The 19,163-nt window shown below is 31.5% G+C and overlaps 1 protein-coding gene across 10 annotated transcripts in view; it reads left to right on the top strand.

The window, feature by feature from the left end:
- LOC143230653 (golgin subfamily A member 5-like) overlaps nucleotides 1–19,091 on the top strand; it is a 164,315-nt gene extending 145,224 nt beyond the window's left edge. For 6 of the 10 annotated variants that reach the window (XM_076464540.1, XM_076464539.1, XM_076464536.1 and 3 more), the window contains 11 exons: nucleotides 1,633–1,852; nucleotides 4,106–4,229; nucleotides 4,675–4,771; nucleotides 9,543–9,649; nucleotides 10,413–10,733; nucleotides 15,024–15,122; nucleotides 15,448–15,597; nucleotides 16,282–16,369; nucleotides 17,247–17,346; nucleotides 17,835–17,898; nucleotides 18,440–19,091. In XM_076464540.1, coding sequence (XP_076320655.1) covers nucleotides 1,633–1,852; nucleotides 4,106–4,229; nucleotides 4,675–4,771; nucleotides 9,543–9,649; nucleotides 10,413–10,733; nucleotides 15,024–15,122; nucleotides 15,448–15,597; nucleotides 16,282–16,369; nucleotides 17,247–17,346; nucleotides 17,835–17,898; nucleotides 18,440–18,529 — 1,460 coding nt within the window. In that variant the 3' untranslated portion in view covers nucleotides 18,530–19,091. Of the gene's footprint in view, nucleotides 1–1,632; nucleotides 1,853–4,105; nucleotides 4,230–4,674; nucleotides 4,772–9,542; nucleotides 9,650–10,412; nucleotides 10,734–15,023; nucleotides 15,123–15,447; nucleotides 15,598–16,281; nucleotides 16,370–17,213; nucleotides 17,349–17,834; nucleotides 17,899–18,439 lie in introns of those variants that run through there. The other 4 variants (XR_013016559.1, XM_076464541.1, XM_076464542.1 and 1 more) reach the window with 4 other exon arrangements.
- Nucleotides 19,092–19,163: the final 72 nt, after the last annotated feature.

The following is a 19,163-nucleotide window of genomic DNA, read 5'->3' as shown; positions in this document are numbered from 1 at the left end:
TTTATAATAATGTAAGAGACTTTTATAAGCACCTAACTTAGGTTTTTGAGGTTTTCAAAACCTATTAATTAAGACCTTCACTTAGCCAAAGAATATTGCTAAAATAGATTATGGGTTAGCAGCATAACAGCTAAATGTTTTGGCAATTTTTTTTTATTCTGGCATTGTAAAGTTTAGCTCACAGAACCTGAAGTTATTGGGAAGTGCAAAAGTAGTATAGCATTTTATTAACTTTAATACAGGGTTCCATCAGAACAGCTCAACTTCCTAGTGACTGCCATTCACTGAAAAAAAATGTAGGAATGGCAATGCTAAAAAGTACAGAAACAAAGCAGAGATGAATACACAGAACTGTATAAGAATCCTTACTTAACTAGTCACTGAATCAATATTTCATGATTATAAGAAATAACCATTGCAATAGTTCATAGCATTATTCAGTTTCAATGCTGTTATTCAACCCTGAATTCATGTGAATGAAAGGAATTCAACATTTAGTTGTAAGTAGATAAATGTTCTTCTTGGGAATGTATGGTTAATTATGTGGGGATTTTTGTATGGTTTCATGTATTCATTCCTACTTTGTTTCTGTACTTTTTGGCATTTACACAAATATATCTTTACTTTTTTCAAAATTATTAGCTGTGGCATTAAGGCTTAGTTCATAGCTCCATCATCTCTTGATCAATTTGATATATAATTAAAGTTTTGTACTCAGGAGGTTAAAAACTATTTGATTGATGTATCTGACTATGTCCAAGGTCTCATAGATTAATTTGCTCTACTCCAGTATAAAATAATATCAGTTTGAGGGTAGGCTGGTAGAGATCCTGATGAGTAATAACATTAAACATGGTATACCCATATTCCATGATTACTGGTGCACAAAGGTATAGTTAATAAATAAATAAAGTTTCATAGATTAATTTGCTTTAATCCTGCCTAAAAGAATTTCATGTGCTGCAGCTACTGAGGATTCCCTCTCAGTTGTATTACTTGCCATACTATTACACACCTGATAAGGAACCATGCTATCACCAGTATAAATGCGGGTACATAGCTGTCTTCTTTCTCATATTATCACTTATCTGATAAGGAGTCATGCCATCGTCATACAGTTTAATTGTACATAGCTGTCTTCTTTCTCATATTATCACTTATTTGATAAGGTGTCATACCATCACCATATACATAGTTTAAATACTGGTGTATGTGTATACCTGTCTTCATTATCATACTCTTACATACCTGATAAACAGTCATACCACTACAACCATACACATAGTTTATTTGTTGGTTTATGTACATAGCTGTCTTTATTAAGAAGTTTGTTATATTGTGTTGTTTAAAACCAGTATCTCTCGCAGTTTTTATCATGTATTTCCATTGCCACCTGCCTTAAAAGTACACCATCTATGGTACTGTTCACATACAGCATAAGGGAAAAATATATATCTTTTTTTCTTTCTGAACATATGTTGTGTTATAATTAATTTTAAAAAATATGTAAATGTGTTATCCCATATGTTAGTAGTTATTTTGAAGACATCTTTATTACAGTGTACAGTTATTAACTTTGGTTTCTTTCATATTGACTTATTTGTGTGTTTTCACTCTTACTTATCTTCCTAGAAAAAAAGAGGATGCAGAAAAAACTTGATTATTGGAATTCACAGGTTTCAGGAAGTGATCGGAAGATTCGAGAGCTTATAAATCAAGAGAATGACCTTAACAGTGCTCTGGATGCTAAAGATTCCCAGCTTGCCGTTCTAAGAGTCAGACTTCAAGAAGCTGATCTTGAACTTCAAGCAAAGAGAGAGTTAAATGACAGTCTAAGGGCTGAAAATGACAGGTAAATCTAGTCATATGTTTTCTTTCTTTACAGTGGTTAAGCTGCATTCTGAATGAGATTTTGGTACATTATATGAAAATAAAAAAGTGATATTTCTGTAAGGTTTAGAGGATTATACGACTCATGTTGTGGCTTACTTTTTTCATCATACCAATAAAGGTCATCTGGCTGAAATATTACCAGCATGTTTTCATTGTTAATGTACAGAAATGAGTTGAATCTACAGTATTTATCAGTCTTAATGGAGTTAAAATAGGGATTTGTAGATTGAGAAAATCATGTAGACACTGGTTCCAGCCTTATTTGTTTACTTTTTTTTTAGAGGCTCCAGTTGTAGGCTCAAATGTATATTCTTTGCATTTTGATTCAACACATTGCTATACTGTTTTTGAAAATTACTATTTCTCCTTTTTAAGTTAACAGTTTTTACAAATCTTGTTTCTTAAATATTTTTATATACATTTATGAAGAATATATTTTAAACTTCGTATGTACAAAAGTGTTCAGTTGAAAGTTAAATGTTTTTCAACAGTTTACTGCTGTATTGGATTTTTTCCACACAACTATCCTCTTGAAAGTAAAGATTATATCATCACAGATTTAATGACTGGCTTCCATCAGTGTCAGAGTGTAATATCATAAAATGTAGCTACAACAAAGTAATCTCATCAGAATGGAATAATGTTTCTTTGAAACAGAGTAATACAATGTAAGCAGGCTCAGTAACATGTTCACTTTGTTAGCTCTATGTCCTTTAATATATTGTTGTGCGTAAGTGTTTGCTAGAATAAGGTTGAGGTAGCACATATAATGCATGCAAAATATACACCAGTGACACACTTAGCTTAAGTTTCAAATTATTGACCACATTTACAGCCATTACCTTAACACCAACAATTAGAACACAGCAATAGCTATATGAAATGGTGCTATATGCATTGGTAATAAATACTTAGTATGCACTCACAATTTCAGCTAAATGTAGGAAACAGTGGAAAGAGTCACCACTGTCTTCTGAGTATGAAAATCTACTATAGTAATCTTCCACTATTAAAAACTTGTGGAAATCCATGTAGAGACAACAAACTCAAGTAATGATGAACAATAGCTACTCAAGTAATGACATGCAACAGGAAAATTGAGAACTTTCACATGCCAGTTTCTAGTTAATATACTAGAAACTGCACAAGTCAGAGTTTACAACTAACGTGCACATTAAGAAAACACTAACTTTTTTTATTGCGGGAAAACGAAGGACTGAGAAACGTTTACAGCATGACAGAATTAAGGAGATCAAATTAGGTTTAAAACTGTCTCAATTTTTTGCAAAACTCCTGTGTGATCCCACACTACTGTAGATATCATTTTCAATAATTTTATAATGGAGTCATAAGAGGTATTTGTAGATTGAGTAAACTGCAGTAGTCTACCAGCAGTATTTTCATACTTTATTTGCAATCCACAATTGTAGATTTTAAATTCTTAATTTTTAATTATCTTGTATATTGGCTTTATTAATGCACAGTAATGAGTAAATATATATCTAGCGTAAGATAAAGCCCCACTGAACTTGTGTAAGTTTTACCAGTAGAAAAGTAACTTTTTTCAGATAAAACAAATATGCCTAAAGCATTGCTTTAAGTAGAGCTTTGCATCTTTTAAAGTAATTATTTACTGAGCCAGGTAATTTTGTGACAGAGTTGTTTTTTTTGTAAACATGTTTAACATGTATCGAGTATAAAGGCAGCTGCTCATAACAATATCACATCTATTTATTTATTTATATTATTATTATTTTATTATTTATGTGTTTACATAAATCAACTTCTAAATAAGTTATTGACATTTAGAGCATTTCATACAGTATACTTGTCTAGGTTTTGTTGCAAAATGCCCAGCCAACTTTGCTGTCGTCTCGTGAAACAATAATTTTAATAATAATAATAACACTATGAAAAAATAGGTAAATTTTTATTTTGTCTGTCATTTGTGAAACCACCTATTCTGCTTATTATTAATGTTTGGGTAACATTAAATATTTAAAATAAAGGTTTTGAGTGTTGTTTTAAAAATAAGTGTGCTTTTTATGATGGTTTTTGCTCAAATGTTCAGTTAGAGTTTTGAGCAAATTTCCTTTTTGTTCTTTCTTATAACCCACTGTAGTGGAAAATGAGTTTAACTCATTGAGTAACAGTAACTGTTTGAATAATTCTGAGCTAACCAAAGATTTTGGCTATTTCCTGTTTCCATCAGAATCATTAAAGAACTTTCAAGCTGCAGTGAGCTACACAATCAAACCCTTCAAGCACTAAAAGACAAGGAAGAAGAAGCTGAACTTACCTTAAAACAGGAGCAAGAAGCTAACATGGTTGCCAAGGTGCTATTTCTTATCTCTGAAAGTATAGTTCTAATAGCTTAAATAGCTCTTTCCTTGTGACAAGTTTCCTTTGTCCAAGTCCAAACTGTATCATTGTCAGCAAGTAAAATATGCATTACCTACAGAATGGTTTATTAATTTACATTATCTCTTATAATTTTGTAATTTGTATTTTGGTGAGTGAAATAAAAGTATGTTTTAGTTTAAGTGTAAAATGATAGCTAAAGTGTGCTAATAAATAATAGTAGAAACTAGATTTTCTTATATTTAAGATTTTAAATAGTTAATAATTTGCTTTTTATGTAAAGTATAAAGACGATGTTTGCTATTTCTTAAAATCATATACAAAACTTTTGGGATATTCATTATTGAAAGATATAAAAATTTAAAAGTAAATGAAATTTTTAATACCTGTAATTTACTCATATCTCTCTATTTTTGATAGACAGAAACAATGGAAAGATTGAGAACACTAGAACAACAACAATGTGAAATGTTAGAAAACTTGACCATCACTCAAAATCAACTTGCTGATGAGAAGAGTAAGGCATTTTTTATTGATGAAGCAAAGTAAAATATATTTCTTGATTAAGAAAAAAAGATATTTGTCTTCAGCTTCATTGACCTTTACTTTTGTTGAGTTAATTCAATGATGCAGTATTTACATATTATTTAGAAAAAGATATTGTCAGACTGTGGAATGCAAACATGTTTCAAACTAGGAATAATGTAATTCATCAGATATACGATGCAGACATCTGTTCAGTGAAGTCCAAACTGTGTATTTACTAATCTTAACAGGATCTAGATGTATCAACTCTTTTAACGACATATGGTAAAATCCAATTAGATATTATAATGTGAGACTTTCTGTTATGTGTTTGTGGAAAACATCTCCCAATAGGACAGCAGTAAGTTTAAGGACTTACAGTACTAAAATCCTGAGTTCATTTTCTTGTGGTGGACACAACAGATAGCTCAATTTAGTTTTTCTCTAAAATAAACATCAGTAATTTCTGTACACTATATTATCTACTCTCACATATTTAGCTACTTTTGCTCAGTGCTGTCTGCTATATACAAAACTCTTGCATGCCACATAACCTAGGATTAAGGTGGTTCAATTGCATCTCACATTTAAATCATCTTGTGACAGTCCTCCATCAAAAGGAGTGTTAAACACCATCCTGACACATGACTTCCTCTATTTGAGTCTACCAAACTATCTGTTCTTGTTAGGCAGTTATTGAGTGCAACATCTTTCAGTTGTGCTCTTTTCACATGTTCACTTCCTTTTTTCAAGGAGAAGTAGTGATTTACTTGATTTATTTACAGTGTTTTTTGTAGTAATTTGTTACAGTACTTTTTTTTGTTACTGAACTTTTTTATTGATTTTTTTTCTTCTTAGTTTGACTTCTTTACAGTTTAAGGTGAGTTTCAAAGTTTGTGTTTTACGATTTTTGGTGTTATTTCTGCTACTTCAAGTGTTACTAATGGGTTCAGGTCTGGGAGTCTCATTTGAGGGTTTTTAAGCTATCATTCATCAACAGATAATATAAACATCCTTTTTCTCTTGACATTATTCAGGTTTCTTTTTAAATTATTGGAATCTGTTCATAATGTGGAGGATTTTTGATAGTTTTTTCCTCCTCCTAACTATTCTGTGCCTTCCCCTGTATTTTCTAGGACTAACTCTGTTTTTTTATATGCTTTTTCAGGTGTGTACTGTTGTCTCATTTTTACCATTTTCATATGATACTGTTCCTTCCTTTTTACATGACAACTATCATTAGAGTTATTTGTTTTCCCTCCTTCCCTTGATAACAGGATTTGTGCTTAGCATTTCATTTCACGGTTGAAGGCTGGTGTTAGCATACCTCTTCCTCCATAGACTTCTGATCATTATGCTTTTGTTTATCAATAAGCTGATGAAGCATTTCTTGACTCCCAGCAGTTAGAGTTGATTCTGCAAGTATAAAGAGATATCCCAGATAATCATGTTAATTTCTCCAACATCCATTTACCCACCATCATCATACCCTTACAAGTCTCCTACAGTACTTGACCAACATACACCTCCTTTCTGAGGCACTCTGCTGATCTTCTAAGGGGTTTATGGAGGATACATGTTCTCTCCTTACTCCTCTTTGGTGCTAGTGTCTTTTTTGGCCCCACTCATTCACATGTGGTTTTGTTGCTGTTAGGAGGTTTCATATTTTTTAAACCTAAATACAGCTTAATTTCTAAGCTTAATAAAATTATAGTGGGATTCTATGGTATGAGTATAGTTATCTGTCATTTTTTGGTTATTCAATTGTGTATAAAAAGCCTAAATAAATATTTTGTTTCATATCCTACACATGTGAAATCTTAAAAGGCTTGATACTGTCCAAGTAACTGTCAAGCAGCAACCTAGTTCAAAAGTTGTAGCTAAAAGAGATAGTTGTTTGCTTTATTTGTTTTATTTATTGTTCTATATTTTAAGAAAAATAAGTTTCTTAACTTATTTTTAAACAGTAACAATCTCTATAAATACATAATGTATAATAATAGAAATGTAACTGAATATTATAAAATACTAGTCCACTAATGTACGACCAAGACAGCATCATTTCTAAAGGACAAAGGTCAGTTTTATGTTTTTGGACATTGGAGCATAAATGCACGTGCACTACATCAATGCAAATTATATAATATTAGCCAGCACTGCTGGATGGTCAATATAATAACAAATAATAATTATATATCATTATGAGACTTAAGCTACATAGACTAAACATTTCTATTTGCTTGTTTTAATTTGTAGTCATTCTATCATAAAAAAAAAAAAGCACAACTTATATTTACTTCTTAATTCTTTTATGATGGTTACAGGGTCAGTGAAATTGACATATCTTGCATAGTGATGGTAGAGAAAGTAATGGACAAAATATAGTCTTACTATAGAAAACAAACATTTGAAATGTATTTAGGAGGTTTTATGGATTACAAAATAACATTAGAGATTTTTGAGATGAAGTATAGTTTTCTTTAAATCATAACATGAAATCACTTCTCACTTAGACTAGTAACAAAATAGACTATATTTTCACAGACAAATCTTGAGTAAAAATATTTCATTAAAAAATCTGATTTTTGCACACAAAATACTTGTAATCTTTACTAAAAGTCTAACAAATTTTGTGAAGAAACATGTACTGCATCATAAGTTAGAGTATAAATACTTGTCATGTGCAAACGTGTATACAAATTTGTGTATATTAGACACAAAAGGGTTAATAAGGCCATTCCAGACTACACTAACCCATGGACTTTTTTATAGGTAAAACAGAAGGGAATAACTATCAACCCCTGATGTCTCTTTGACTAAATAAATCATGGGCAGTCTGCTTTTCAATTTAGGGTTTTCATAGCAATTTGTTGCACTGTCCCTGGTGTTGATATTCTTCCAGAGTCTCTATTGCATTTTGTCTCCCCTTGTTCTTCTAACAGTGTATGGGAGTCCTTGCCAATTTTCAGTTCTGATCTGCTATGTTGTGGACCATAGAGGTATCCTCCTGAATGTAATCAACTCTATTCAGTAGTGAGTATGGCAGTGGTGTTCTACTGGTGTAGATGGCATTCCTTCCTCCAATCATGAGCTCCTTCTCCGTGCAGTGGGCCTCATAGGTTGATGCTTCACTCAGCTTCTGTGCAGTTCTGTCCATAAGGTGAGACTCCATATATTTAATAGAAGTGATCCACTTCTGTGCAGTGGGATCCAGAGGTTGGTTTTGCACTTCAACTTTTCTGTGGTCATATACAAAAGAGGTTGCTGCTCTGAAGTATATCTGGCACATTGCAGTTCATGCCTTTGATTGGGATCCCTCATTCTACCATCACCTGGATGTCACTTCCCAGGAGTTGGTCATCATTCCTCATCGTGACTCCAGTTTCATAGTTTGGCTTCATAGTCTCCACCTCCATGTGGTGGGTCCTGGAAGTTGACATTGTGCACAGATGTGCTAAAACTTCTGTGAGGTCTTATTCAGAATATGATGATGTTTAGGTAAAAGTTCTCCTTCTAGCACTCTGCCTCAGAGTTTTTCCCCTGTCAGAGGTTGCTGTTGTGCTGAGGGGTTCCAGTCAGATTGTGTTTGGTTTGATGTGAACTCCCTCATTAGCACATCCCTTCCTACTGTCATTCATATCTATGGGTGGTTGTAAATTTGTACACATGTGCTCTGCTTGGTAGATTAGTTTGACATGTATATAATTCTGTTCTACTCAATTTTAGGTGAAGACAATGTGGATCCTTCTCCTACCATGTAATCCCAATGCTGCTTGATTTTGGACTGGTGTTGACCAGCCACATATAGTGTTGTTCCCTAGCTATGCATACATTTTAATTATTCCCACATTCCTATCTATAAATGGTTCTTCTACAGTATTTCTTCACTAGGATTGAAATCCTATTATACTTTGATTTGGATTTGAATCCATCCAATTTTTCTCTCTATTATGTCTGTGCTCTTTCCATTTTCCACCTGCACATGCAACACTTATTTCCATAGTGAGTGCAGATCGATTATACCTTGTACAGAAATTATATGGTCTCCCACATGTGTTACTCTCCCGTTAGGGATTGCACTTAATGGGGGATTCCTTTGGGTGTTTTTGAAGGATACGTATTTCTGTTCCTCAAACTGGCTCCTTTACCTTTTTATTGTAGGATTCAAGCTATACATGTCAGAAGAGATAATGTACCATATCAGAAGTTATTATTTTCCTATACTGAAAAAGATTTCTGATAGGTAGTTACCTCTCTTAATTCCTTCCCACTGAAAGCTGGTGCTTTCTTTTCTGCCTGATTTCAAGGTGATAGTTCATTAGAATTGAATATATAGAGGAAGTCGAGTCACATGCATTAGGAGAGTGTGTCACATGATGATTTACAGGTGAGATGATGCTGAACCATGATGACCATGGGGTACATGAGAGTTTGAGGCTTGTGGCTTTGAAAAGGTTTTTACATATAAAGGGTAGCACTATGAGAGAAAGTTTGTACCTATTGGAAATATATTTTCAGTTTAGGAGAATGATACCTTCTGGAAAACAGTAGGGATAATATTGAAATGTTTAATTTAAAGATTGTATTCATGAGTAGTTTGTATAAATTATGTCTTCCTGCTCTCTCTCTTTCACCAATAATGTATTAAATCAACAATGTAGTAAGTATATTTTTACTGTAAGGTGGTTGGAATTTACACAGCTTGAGCTAAAGTGTTAGAATGCTTGTCAGTCTGTTTTGAAGTTTTGCATTTTCCTTTATAGATCAAAATAAAGAACTTAACTTGCAAATGAGAACTCTGAAAACCACATTAGAGAACACACGTCAAGAACTGTCAGACTACAAGCGAAAAGCTCAGCGTATTCTTCAGGTACCAAAGGATTATAATAAAAAAATAGTAACAGAAGTACAATGCTTTTATCTTTAGTATGTAAGTTGTGTTAGTATGCACTTGTTTTACTTCTAATTGTTTAGTCTTTGAGAGAAAGTATCCATAACTTAATGGATTTTTTTTAAATCTGACATTGGAATTTAATTTGTTATATCAAGTACAATATCCATGACTATCTTATCTGTCATCACCATAAAAAATGAACCTTTAAATTGAGTTTTAACAAATTAGTTTGGAAAAATGAAATGGGTGATTATAAAATATTCCTTTGATCCTTGCTGTTTATATTGCAGCTTGAGTCTGCAGGTATTATCCTGCAGCGAAAACAGAACCTAGTTTGTTATTTGTTCCGTATATGTAACATAGCAGACAGAACCAAGCATGTAATACACTTTTATATAAGATATGGCAAGTTAAGAACGCATTATTTATAACCCTCCTTTTATATAAATATTATTAAAAAAATCACTGTCATAACTGTCAAAACTTTGCTGAAATGTGATTGTTATATTATCATTGAAAGTTTAAAACCTATACTAGTTGGCTTCCAAAAGCGTTTTTTTCAAATACTTTATTCTATGCAAACACAGAAGAGTAATTTGAGGGGAATATCAAACTCTTGTTGATGTAAATTGATCCATTTACGTGCTGGGGAAGTAATAAATATTTTGATTCATTTTATACTAAATAAAAATATTAATATCATTGAATTAGTAAGTAATAGAAATTTTTGATTTCTTAGTCTAAAGATCGACTGATAACAAGTCTAAAAGAGACCAGAGGTATCAATAACGAAAACTTAGAGAACACGTCTAACCCAACAGCAGCAGCTTACAAAGCAGAACTTGAAGAACTACATCAGGAACGAGATCAGTTGAGAGAAGAACTGGAAAATGCCAAAATAAGCATAGAAGCTTTGAAAGCAGAACTACAAGAAATGGGAGAAAATTTCCAGAATGAAGTAGAATCTAATGAAGAGCAGTTAAGGTTATTAAAAGAACAGCTTGAGCAAGAACATCAACATAGAGTGGATTTGGAACAAGAAAATCTTCAAAACACTGAGGTACATTGTCAGTTTCAAAAGTTATAACCCAAAATCAAACCAAAGTATATATACATATTTAAATGCCTAGAATTAAAAACAACAACATTAAATTAGTAGTTGATTTATTTTTAAGAAAAAGTAACTTGATGATAAAATACAAATGTGATAATAGGAAGTGTTTATTAAATGTTTTGGAATCCTCACAATTCCATTATCATAGGTACAACACAAACAAACAATATTCGTAATTACAACAGATATTTACATAAGGAGTAAACAGTTTTGAATATACAAATATAAGACGAGAATATGAAGGTGTGGTATTGTTGAAGTAGTTAAAAAAAGTTCAAATATAGTGAAAAGTGTGTATTAATTAGGGACAGAAAGAGAAGTTTTATGTATAACAATTCTTTTATAAGAAGTTCAATATCTTGTTTCACTGTTGAGAGAATTTTAAAGTTGGAAAGAGAAATCAGATATCCTCTTTCTATTTTGTACTGATTGGTAGCAGATGTGGGAGGGTTTATAACCTTCCATCCAGGTTTATAGATATGCCCACATATATGATCATACTTTAAAATGACATTTGGTTTCAACAATATTGGAAGCCTTCACATATGTATAAGTAGATGAGATGTGAACAATGGGCAGTTGGCAAATAATTTTTGTAGGTGAAAAAATGTTTTGATTCTTCAATTCAGTTTCATGGTAACATTTAGGTAAATCTTGTGATAGCAAGTGTTACTTCACTTTTTTTCACTGTTTCATGACAATGGAGCTTTGTCTCTCGAGATATTATTAGGGAAGTTTGGGAACAGTAGATATGTTAGGTAGCTTGACAAACAAATAAGTTAAGAAAAAGGAAGTTATTTTCCCCATGAAATGCATAAGGTAGCTGTTTCAAAAGAGAATATTTTGAATGGAAGTAATTTCTTTTTGAAATTCTAGAGAGGACGAGGTGCATTTATAGACTGTATTTAGTAGACAAAGAGTAAGATTACATTTGAAAGAGAAGGATATAAAACTGTCAAACTGGGTGAAAAGATCAATCAATGTATCTTTACAATAGAAGTTGAAAAGCCATTAGCATGATGATTGTTTATGTTAATGCATAGTTCAAGTTCTCACTGTTTGGAAAAGAATATGGATGTTCATTCTAAATTTTTAAATGTTTCCAAAATTAGTATACAAGTCTTAATGCAATGAACTGATGTATTTCGTTTGGGGAAGAAAATTTATGCAACAATACACATAATAACTCTTGAGGTATTCTCACAAAACCTGGTAAGACTTTGTTAAAGATAAAAAATTGTGTTTTGTATAAAAAGAATGATAGTATTTTAATTACATCTTTCTACTAAAAATATGTTATTTGCTTCTAGTAGTTTGTACTCAGAATCTGAATAATTTGAGTTCAAGGTGATTTTCATTTTAAGTTTAAAAATTTTTTTCACTGAATGCATAACCCCTAAATGAATAATAAAGGTTTTAAAAGGTAAATGTGTATATTTTATTATTCATTTTTTCTACCATATTACTAACTGTAGGTTTAAAATGTATTATGTATTATTGTTATTTTTTTGAAAGGGCATAAATAAATCTGATTATTCCAAGACATTGAACTTCTGAAGATGATGCAGTAAACATGTTAAAACATGTTGAGTGTATTACATTGTTTCCACTCTCTTTAGGGGCTTATTTTATTCTGTACAATAAATTATTTCATATTTTACTGTATTCTTGAGACTGGGAACAATACACAATATATTGTTTATTGAAAATTGAGCATTTACACAAGTTTCAGTAAATTGTAATAGCCAGTATGTTGTTTGAACTATTTCATCAGTTCACAAGTATTGATTTTACATGTAGCTGAAGTGTGTATTCTACTGTTTGAATTATTTATCAATATACAAGTACTGATTTGACATTGAGCTGAACTGTGTATTCTACTGTTTGAATTATTTATCAATATACAAGTACTGATTTGACATTGAGCTGAACTGTGTATTCTACTGTTTGAATTCTTTATCAATATACAAGTACTGATTTGACATTGAGCTGAACTGTGTATTCTACTGTTTGAATTCTTTATCAATATACAAGTACTGATTTGACATTGAGCTGAACTGTGTATTCTACTGTTTGAATTCTTTATCAATATACAAGTACTGATTTGACATTGAGCTGAACTGTGTATTCTACTGTTTGAATTCTTTATCAGTGCACAAGTATTGATTTGACATTTAGCTGAATTGTGTATTTTACTGTTTGAATTCTTTCCTCAATACACAAGTATTGGTTTTACATGTACATGAAATGTCCAATCTGCTATTTGAATTCTGTTTTTTGTAAACAAATATTAACATAATGTTAAACCATTTCTGACTCATTGTCTTTGGACACTATTGAGTTTGCACTTATAAAAATCATAACTCATAAATGAAAATGTATCTGAAACAGACATGTCGAACAAAAAAGTATGATTATTGTTGATTCCATTATGTAGCACAGCCATAATGATTGATTTGAAAGTTTTATACATGCTTATTAGCAAAATACAATCACAGGTCTTATCAAAATGTGCTTGCCCCCTTTGTTGAAAGAAATTTTGCAATGTAATGGGATGTATATCATTAAAGTAAAACTAACGTAAATAGATGTGTTGACAAGTTTTATGTACACATTTGGGAAGTTCAAATATTTCTATTCCCCAGATACCAGTTAAAAGTGTGGGGAAAAGTCTAAATTATGATAAGCTGTTTGAATATTTTGTATAATACTCTGTGTAGAACACATGCTAACAAAATGTACATCAAAACAACATTGTAAATATGGATTTTCTGGTATAGTTTTATTTTGCAAGTAATTTGATGAGAAAGAGCAAACAGAATTTTTTAAAACTTAATGGTGTCAGTTGCTCTTGCAAAAACTAAGATCAAGGCTGGAAATCATTAATTATGTACTGTTGTAGTTTTTACCATAATACTAATTTGTAAATTACTTGGATAATAATTAAAATTTACCAATCTTAACTTAGTGTACACTGTAACTGTTGTTGCTCATTCAATTGTATCACAGCTGGCCTTACAAGTCCTGCTGTTGGTCAGATAGCCTCACTAACACTAGATGTAACAGGTATAGTTTGGTTTACATATTATGTTCTTTACTACTTTCCCTTTTAAGTTATTAGAATTTAGTTAACTGTCTATTTGTAACTGTCTTGTTGTTCTTGATGTGTTCATATTTATTAGTTACTTGTAGTAGCAATAACTTCTGTACCTTGTGATATCATTGTTTAGAATATAGTACTACAGTGTAGTCTTGTGGCTTGAACCCTGAAGAAAGTGATTAATAATCATAATAACAAGTAAGAAAACAGTGTAGGATATCCAAAACTTATAACCTTCAAAATATTCTCAGAGTTAAAATTCATGTAACTGACTTTATTGTTATCTGAATAATGATATTTACTGAATTGTTTCCAAATGTGTTGTTTTGTAGATAACTTAGATTTTAACAGATGATGGTAAAATAAATATAAACATGAAATTATTATCAGAACTTTCAGTAAACAGTACATACAAATATTTTTACTCAACTGACACCAGCTTTTCCACATTTAATGAACTAACAAAGAAGTCACCTCCATGCCCCATAACACTTTCAGGTGCATAACAAATTTGGTTGTAATTGTTGAAAAACTAGATCTATTAAAAGTGGAGAGTGGTCCCCTATGGAATGACATAAGAGGGTCAAGTGTAACACCCCTTCTGACATCCTTGGGAGGAAGACGAAGAATGGATGCTGATGGTGGTTGAGATCTGTCACAAAATATCAGTGTGAAAGGTTGAAATTTAGAAGTATTGCCTCCTCTCTCAACGAGCAATGTTATATATATGTACATAATGCTACTCTTCATTGTCTGTTGTATTTACATGTAACTATTTTATAGAGTGTAGGATGGGTGTTTATGCATGCTTAGTAATACCTCACTTCCTGTTGGTGGATTTTAACCAAATTTGGCATGAAGGTTGGTTCTCCATATCAAGATACATACAAATTTTCAGCTTCACATTTTGTGTTTTGTAGTTTTTATAAGCATTTTTTATTGTTATGTGTAAATGAAGCAATCTTTTTTTTCCTAAGATGACCTTTCATTTATCATAAATTTAAACAACTTCCATTCAGGGAACAAGTGCACCAGCTAGTATATATATATATATATATATATATATATATATACATACAGAGAGAGAAAAAGATTATAATAATGCAATTTTGTGAATTTTTTTTTGGTTGCTGTAGGAATTAAAATACCTCAGCGAAGACCTAACCCACACCAAAACCACCCTGCAAGGCAAAATTTATGACAGGGAGCTAGAAATTGATAAACTAAGGAAGCAGGTTTGTAATTTCATTCTACACTAACCTTCAATGCTGTACAGTTGCTTTATAGGAAAAATATTCTGACAAAATATATCAGTAATCTTATTGTGATATATGTATTGTAGTTGAAATATCTTCTTCCTGTGTTACTATAAAGATAAGATCATCAAGAATATGTTGCATTTATGCTTGCCTTCAGTAAGGGTTAATCCATCATCTTATAAATATTATCAAAACAGATCATCTTCGCAACCCAGAAATCCTTTGTAAAAATCTAGCATTTCAGTGAAAATATTTTTGTGTGGTGACTGTTTCTGATTATATTTGTATGTGTTTCACATAGCTGACAGCCAGGGCTCTCAATACACACACTCAGACAGAACTGGAGTCACGTCTACGTACATTAACCGAGAACTTAATCCAAAAACAAACGTTAGTAGAAGCTTTGAGCACTGAAAAGCATTCTCTTGTCCTACAACTGGAACGCTTGGAGGTGGGTTGTGTGGGACTGCAAGATGGAAGATGTTTTTTAGGTTAATCTTATAGCTATGTTCTTGTATATTGTGAATATTTTCACACTTGTGAATAATGATAACAGATTTGTAACTCTAATGAACTTTTGGTGTGAATAGTCATTATAGCTCTAAGTCTAATTTAATAGCAATCTCTTCCCAGACAACATTAACTCTATAAACCTTATGAAAAAAAACCAGCAAACAAAACTGAGCTATACATTTTAAATTATATATCAAATTGTGTTCTCAAAAGATCTCTCCATAACTAGCATTTATACAGAACTTCTGAGATTTATGAACCCTGCTTTAACAACCCTTAATTAGTATAATTAAGTACTGGATAGTTTTGAAAACAATGATGAAAAATAAATCTTCAACTACTCCAGTATAATTAACATCAGCTTAATTGAATTTGTTACTTTCATTCTGTTATTTAACATACTGGAATCAATTGATGTTGAATATTAGTTAAAGTCATTTGCTGTATTTTCAGTTACTCTTCTCAAACAAATATTCTTTATTTGTAAAGAAAAAAAAAGGTTAACACAAATTTTGACTTGAATTAGGATTTAGTGCTTGGTAATATCTTTCTAATAATTTAATTTTAGTGGTGTTGATGAACCAGACTGACCCTTTAACAAAATTACAATTCTTCATTACAGCAACAGATGAAAGACTCTCAGTTTCTCACACCACGAGGACCCACAACAGTGGTAGGGCTTGGTCACTCGGATGACAATAATCTTCAGTGTAAGTTGTGTCTTGTAAATGTTGATGTGGCTTTGTTTTGGTGGCCACTGTAAAATTCCTTATAAAATATCTTAAATATGTCACAGAGTAGACCATGTTTGGAAGTATTACGATCGCAATGGCATACCAATTCCTGACATTGTTAAGCAGTGATTTATTTTAGTTCTATATTATTGTGTGTTAGTAATCAGGCTCTAGGAGTTCAGCTAGCTGTGCAGTAAAATTAATAATGAAATACTCCCTTTATAGATTATTCAAACCAAACACTATAAAGTTTAATATGCTGCTTGTTCTTAAGCAAGCATAACCAAAATGGTTACATTTTTATAAGCTTTTTTTTTTAAATTAAGAATACACCTTGAACATCCAGTATGTATTTTGAATGTCTAACTTACCTTTACAAAGTACAAACTATTAGTAAAGAGAAGCTTTAATTACATAATTTATGATTTTATCTTTTGTAGTAGTATACTACAGATGGAAGGGCCCATAAAATTAAAACTTTCTTATGCACTAGATTGCTCCCACCATCATAGATTTTAATTTTCGTAGTGCTTTTCTTAGGTTATGATTGACCAGAATATGAGAAGTAATTTAAATCAATACAGAGAGCATTGTGGAACCAAACGGTTTTATCAATGGAAGTAGTTGTTGAGAGGGTAGTTGGTTAACTTAATGTTTATTGAAGGAGTAAAAAGTTGTTTTGACATAGAAGTGGAGTTTCAAATCCCTGTTCTCTTTTCCTGTATCACAACAGTAATTAGCTTTTAAAATAAATTTTCTACATGCTTTATCTTGTTAAGATTTTAGTGAAACTATTACATAAAATTACCTTTCCTTTCAGTTTGAAACAGTATTCTTTCTCTGTTTAACCTAGCTGCGAAGTCTCGAGTGTCTGGGTTCTTTGCAGAAAGTCCATATGATGGAACAATGACACGCCGTGTGAAAAAAGTTTATGGAGTAGTTGATTCTTTTAGGTGTGTTTATACTTTTCTGATGAAACTACTTTTTTCCAATTTGTTAATTTTAATGCAAGACTAAGTTCAGTGTTGTATTATACATGTATACTTTCATTTTAGACCTTACTTTTCCTTATAGTAGCTTGTTAAAACAAGTCTTTAAAATTCATAGATCCACTACTTACTAATCTTATGACAAAGTTGTAGTAATAATTTATCCATAATCATGTTTACTAGCTTAGTAATAAAAACACTACAATTACCTAATTTTAATTATTGATTAATGTAGACTTAAGCAGTGCAAGGATATTTTGAAGTATACATGTCACACTTGACATAAACTTGGACTGTATACAAATAACTTCTTTCACCAGAAATAAAACTGCAAGATTCTAATTTGGCTTACTCTAGGAGGAGCTAAAGACAAAACCCTCTACAGCTTTACTTTATAGAGAACATTTTGTTTAATGATGAACAATACAACCATATAGTGTTGTTATTTTCAGTATTCGACTGGGTGTCTTTCTCCGACGCTATCCTATGGCAAGAGTTTTTATGATATTTTACATGGTAAGTTTCTGAAATCACACTATCATTCTGTGGGTTGTTGGTTTGTAACTTTTTGTTACCACCTTGTCCTTACATCATTAGCACAGACTACACAACACTGATATTGTAATAGCATGAATGCCTTTTACAGGCAGAACCTTATTTTAATCAATTATACTTGTCATAATATCTTAAGTCAAGCATATATTTAACACTACATTCTTAATCTAATCCCTTGTGGATTTTGAAGAATTAGAAATGTGTATAATAATAGTATTTTAACCATTATATACTCATTGCAGATGGTGGGATTTCTCTCAATCCCTAGCTTTTGAGGATAGCTGGGATGTTGTGACAAGTATAATTAATTATATAATCTTATCGCTCAAGGTTGGAAATAGTTTTCACATTGTAATAACTGGTCTAAGTAATTTGATAGTGGTCGTTTTTTTACAAACATGGTTCGTATTTATGTAACCTCTCCTCCACCCCAAATAATATGTATTTTGTACTTTTTTTTTTTATTATTATTATTGAATATAATACCTCTACCTTTTTACAGGTCTTGCTTCATTTCTGGGTGATGGTAGTTCTGTGTACTTACCAACCAGAAATTCACAGCCCAAACTATCACCCGAACAAGACACTATGATCATTGCAACATCGTGAAGCACGTACATAAATTCTACTATGTTTATTGCAGATGAAATTATAGAAAGGATAATCTACAATTGTGTGGCTACCTTGCTCTTACCCACCATTCACAGATATGTGACAGTATAGGTAGCAAGAGTTTTCTGTTTGTAAAGAGTAAAGTTTATGTTACTTGTATGCCTCTATGATAAATTGAGCATTGATTTAGAGTTAGCTCTTGGAGTGATGAAAAGCCAATATACTTTTCCCTACTGTACATTTTTCACAAACCTATCCCTGCTCCTCTAAATAACATTTTTCTATTAATATGTGAAAGGAACAACTGTTTACAGAAGCATAAAAGTATGCACAGGTTTTTCAACAAACATGTTTGATTTAAATCTACATCCATTGTTTGCTTTATTACTTGGCTGATATTTAAATTAAAAAGCTAGTGCTACAGCCTTCCACCATCAATTGTATTTAGGATAAGCAAGAAGTTTCTGATTTAGAGTGTTTGTAGAACTATAATCATTATAACAAGATTCCATCTTTTGATATTTATAAACAAATATTACCCAGCAGCTATGAGACACTTATTTACTAAATATTGGATAAAAATAATGTTACCAAAACAATTTGGGCTAAAAACA

Source organism: Tachypleus tridentatus, chromosome 10 (assembly GCF_004210375.1).
Source record: "Tachypleus tridentatus isolate NWPU-2018 chromosome 10, ASM421037v1, whole genome shotgun sequence".
In the NCBI taxonomy this organism is placed as follows: domain Eukaryota; kingdom Metazoa; phylum Arthropoda; class Merostomata; order Xiphosura; family Limulidae; genus Tachypleus; species Tachypleus tridentatus.
The sequence above is the reverse complement of the archived record's forward strand: the minus strand, read 5'-3'. Positions and strand labels throughout refer to the sequence as shown.